General features: G+C 35.8%; 1 protein-coding gene across 1 annotated transcript; it reads right to left on the reverse strand.

The window, feature by feature from the left end:
* LOC110272175 (uncharacterized mitochondrial protein AtMg00240-like) lies at positions 1–357 on the reverse strand. Its single transcript, XM_021124084.1, has one exon. It carries the CDS (start codon positions 355–357, stop codon positions 1–3), a length of 357 nt encoding a protein of 118 aa, XP_020979743.1.

Below are 5,189 nucleotides of genomic sequence, written 5' to 3' on the forward strand. Positions count from 1 at the left end.
TCAGAAGCAGTAGTCAGAGACTGATATTCTACTATCTGGACATGCTGCCCAATCTGCATCTGAGTAGCCGGAAGAGAGCAGGTCTGAGGAGGCAGAGAAGAAGAGACTTGCTGCGGGGGTATTCTTCAAGTATTTGAGAATTCGGAGAGCTGCACTATAGTGGGCAGTGGTAGGGCAGTCCAAATAATGGCTTAATTTTCCCACCACGAACGAAAAGTTTGGCCATGTTGTTGTAAGGTAGACAAGTCTGCCAATGAGGCGTCTATAAGCTGACATGTCTGAGAACGCTGGTGTTGAATCCTTGGCCAGTTTGGTTGCATAATCCATCGGAGTTGTGGCAGGCTTGCATTCGATCATTTTGTATTCAGTAAGCAAGTCCAAGACATATTTTCTTTGGTGAACTGCAACACCAGTGCTTGATCTAGCTATCTCAAGACCCAGGAAGTACTTTAAATTGCCAATATCTTTTATTTTGAATGCTGCATGCAATTGTTACTTGGTGATGTTGATCTCTAATTGGTCATTCGCTGTGATGATTAGGTCATCTACATAAACGAGAACAACAGTAAAAACACCATTGTTTGATTTAGTGAATAAGGAGTAATCATGTTTGGACTGTGAGTAGCCTAAGCTCAAGAGTAAAGAAGTCAGTTTGACATTCCATTGCCGACTGGCCTGTTTGAGGCCATAGAGCGACTTGGTTAATTTGCAAACCATGCCAGATTTCTCCACGTTGAAGCCTGGAGGTAAACTCATGTAAACTTCTTCATCTAAATCGCCATGGAAAAAAGCCGTATTAACGTCGAGTTGTAGAAGCAACCAACCCTTTGTTGCTACTAAGGCTAAGAGAATCCTGAGTGTATTCATTTTTGCAACCGAGCTGTAAGTATCAAAGAAGTCAAATCCTTGTCTTTGATTGTACCCTTTTGCTACGAGCCTTGCTTTATGTCCCTCAATGCTGCCATCGGGTTTCAATTTTAATTTGAAGACCCATTTACAACCTATTGATTTCTTGCCTGGAGATAAAGGAGTGATCACCCAAGTCTTATTTGTATTCAAGGCTTCTAACTCAGTTGAAATAGCATCCCTCCAACAAGATTCGGTCACAGCTTCTTCATCATGTTTTGGCTCAACGGATGATGCAATACTCACAGACAAAGTTCTATGTGCAGTTGAAAGATTATGATATGATAAAATTATTAGAAAAATAGGATACCTACAATTGGTTGTGGTTGCTGTCTCTTTGAAAGTTTGCATGTAATAAAAATTCTCTAAATGAGCTAGTTTTCTTTTTATTCTTTCAGATCTTCTAAGGGATTGTTGTGAGTGAGCATGATGAGATGATGTAATGCTATTGTTATTATGTGATGATGATGTATGTAATTGAATAGGAGGGTTTAAAGAAATTGTGGTAGGGATATGCAGCAAAGTGGTTTGGGTGTATGTGAATATGTCATCAAAGGTAAGTGATGCATGGGGTTTATTGTGAGTTGGGTCTAATGATGCCAAATGAGACGCTGTAGTATTACTTTCTTTAAAAGGAAAAATGTTTTCATAGAAAACAATATCTCTAGATACTAGCAATTTATTATTGGTGATGCCAAGCAATAAGAAATCTTTTGTGCTTTCTTTAAAACCAAAAAATACACACTTTTTGGCTCTAGCATCTAATTTAGTCCAATGAGCTGACAATGTGAAAATGTATGCAAGGCACCCAAACACTTTGAAATTTTCAAAAATTGTGATTTTGTGATAAAAAATCTCAAAGGGACTTTTGTTGTCTAGTAAATTGCTGGAAATTTGGTTGACAATTTGAGTGGCATATACCACTGCCAAGTCCTAGTAGCAATGTGGAACACAAGACTCATACAAGATTACTCTGGTGACTTGAAGCAAATGCTGATGCTTTCTTTCAACAATCTCATTCTATTGAGGAGTTTCAACACAAGAGAATTGATGTATAATTTCCTTTGATTTGTAAAATTCATGAATTTGAAATTCTTTTTCATTGTCAGATCTGGTGCATTTAACTTTCTTTTCAAATTGAGTGTGAGCAAAAATTACAAATTGTTGAATTAAAACTATTGCATCAGATCTCAAATTCATTGGAAAAATCTATGTATATCTACTATAATCGTCCACTATTGTTAAAAAATATGTATTTTCCTTTATAAAAATGACATTGATGGGACCCCAAATATCTACATGAATGGGTTCAAATGAAGATTGAGTTTTAGAAAAACTGGGAAGAAAATGTTTTCTTTTATGCTTAGACAAGTGACATGAATCACAAGGAAGAGCAGCAACATCTTTATTAAATTTGAACTTTAAAATTGTGGGATGCAACTGTTGCATGGAATGCAATTTATTAAATGGAATATGCCTAGTCTAATATGCCAAAGTGCTTGATCAGTGTGGTGTGTGACTGGTGAAGCTCTTGCTGTTTGTATGGACATAGTTGTGTGAGTGTTCAATTTCTTAGTATCTGATTTTATTGCATACAAATCCTCAATGAGTTTAGTTGCTCCAATCATCTTCATTGTATGATAGTCCTGTATCTCACAACCAAATTTATTAAAAATAAATTGGCAATCAATTGACTCTATTAATTTTGAGACTAAAATCATATTTAATGCAAAAGATGGAATGTAAAGAACATCAGTGAGATACAATGTGTTAGAGATTTTGACTATGCCAGAAATTGAAGTTGTGACAATGCTTTTGTTTGGGAGCCTAACTCTAACAGGATTGATTGTTTGATGTGAATGAAATGCATCAAAAGTATGTGTAACATGGACTGTGACTCCTGTGTCAATAACCCAAGAGTCACTATTCTGTGACAAAACTATGGACATGATCACAAAATTACCTTCATCGGAAGACGTAGGGTCTGTGACAGTGAAAATGTTGTTCACATTATGAGAAGTGGTGACTCCATGGTGTTGGAGCAATGTTAGTAGAGCTTGCTTTTGGTCTAGTGTAAATGAGGCTTGGAAGATACTACTTCCTTCCTTGTAGATATCAATAGTGTCACTGCCTTTCTCATCATGGGCTGTCTTGGCTTTGAGGTGTGGGAGGAAGCCATGCTTTCTGTAGCAATGGTCCACTAAATGGCCCTCTCTGCCACAAAATGAGCATTGCTTAAGGGTGTTTCTTCCTCCATAACCTTTACCTCTGCCACCTCTCCATCTTTTCCACGACCTCTGCCTCCGAAGGAGGTGTGACTATTTTGATTGCTGATTGCATTGATTTGCAAGTTGGAATTCATGAAATCTGAATTGGAAGCTTGTCTCTCTTGTTGTAAAAGCATCAAGAAAACTGTATCTATTGGTAGGAGGGGTTTCATCAGCATTATGTTGGATCTGACCGTGGTGTATTGTTCATTCAATCCACGTAAAAATCTAACAACAAATGTATCATCTTTATAGGTTCTGATAATGGAGGAACAATTGCAATTCGAGACACAATGCACGTGGAAAGAGGTCTATAATCCTCCAATTCTTCCCGTATGCTTTTCAACTGTGTAAAGTAAGGTGTTATGGATAGGTCACCTTGCTTGATCGAGAAAAGACCCTCTTCAAGTTCTGCAATTTGGAACATATCTCCTTGGTAAAATCTCTTCTTTAAATCTTTCCACAAATTGTTAGCCACACCATTCCAAATCACACTATTTTGAATATCTTGGTTGAAAGATAAATTGATCCAAGAAACTACCATCGTATTACACTTTTTTCATGCTTCATAAGTTGGATTAGTTTCAATCGGTTTTGAGAGAGAACCATCAACAAATGCGATCTTGTTCTTCGAAATTAGGGCTCGCAGCATCAATCTTGACCACGAATTATAATTCTTGTGATTTAATATTTCAGATATAAGGGGGTTACCTGGACTATCATCAGGATGAAGAAAGAATGGGAATGAGGGATCCATGATAGGATTAGCTAGAGGACGAGGAGAATTTGCCTAAAAAGTGTTGATCTGAGCTACTAGATAAGCTAGGGCATTGAGATCGATGCCACTAGGTGCTGGCGGTGTGTTAATCATTGTAGGATCCATGGCTTGAAGTTTAAAATTCAACGAATCTGAGTGCAGATTCGGACCTTCTTTTCTTAATCTCGTTGATAAAAAATGCTTTTCGTTTCAAGATGTGTGAAACTAGACAAATCTCATCAATCTCTATGGTATGAGTTCAAGAAAAGAGGAGAAAACAAGAAGGGAGAAAGAAATTGAAGGGAATAGAAATTCAGAGAAAAAATGTGAAAAAGTGTGATCGAAGTGATCGAAGAAAAGTGTGAAATATTAAGGAGAAGAAACGGAACAGAAAAAGTGATCAAAGTGATTGCAAGCGACAATCGCTCACCGCACCATGTTAAATTCATAGTTAGAAGACATTGAAAATGAAAGATAAACTTGAATTGAAGTTCTGAATGTGAAAATCCCACAAACCAGAAGAAGAGAGGGTGAAGTTGAGGGAACTAACAATCCTAGTTCTCACTCTATAAATCTGATGACTTTTTCACTAACAATTGATTATATAGTATATACTCTAAACTTGTAACTAACTATCTGTACTCACTCTTTATATATATATTAGTTATATTACCCAAGTGACATCTAATGAAAATAAGGTTATGGTTAATTATCCTACTATTGAATAAATTCGTTTTATATAAGAACAAGCAAAATTAGATCTCTCTTTTGGTCATTTTTTTTATTTTGATTTTTTCTTTTTATTTTTCTCCTTGTCTGTCCCATAATAAGAAGCTAATAACATAGAATTTTGTTCTCTAAACTGCATACATAAGAGAGATGTAAGACATCGTCTAATTCAAGCTCAATTATCAATCTAAGTGTAGGTAAGTGGCATGGTACTCTACAATTTATATACACATAATAACAATTTTTTTTTTTAATAAAATATGAATAATTGAGTAGATATCAGTTATGCGTTTTTCTTGGAAGTGATATGAATTTTTGTATTTTGTGGTCAGAATTTTTGATCTCAGTAATAAAAAATAAAAAATGAGCGATGATATCAGATATGAAGATTTGAAGAAAGGGTTGGACCAAGCTAGGATTTTTTTTTTTGTTTTTTTTGGTAATTGACCAAGCCAGGATTTAATTTTATGTTTTAATCCACAGAAAGCAAAAGCATACAATAGGCCCACAATTTGCATCTACAAGATTTC

The sequence above is a fragment of the Arachis ipaensis genome, chromosome B05, assembly GCF_000816755.2.
Source record: "Arachis ipaensis cultivar K30076 chromosome B05, Araip1.1, whole genome shotgun sequence".
Taxonomy (NCBI): Eukaryota; Viridiplantae; Streptophyta; class Magnoliopsida; order Fabales; family Fabaceae; genus Arachis; species Arachis ipaensis.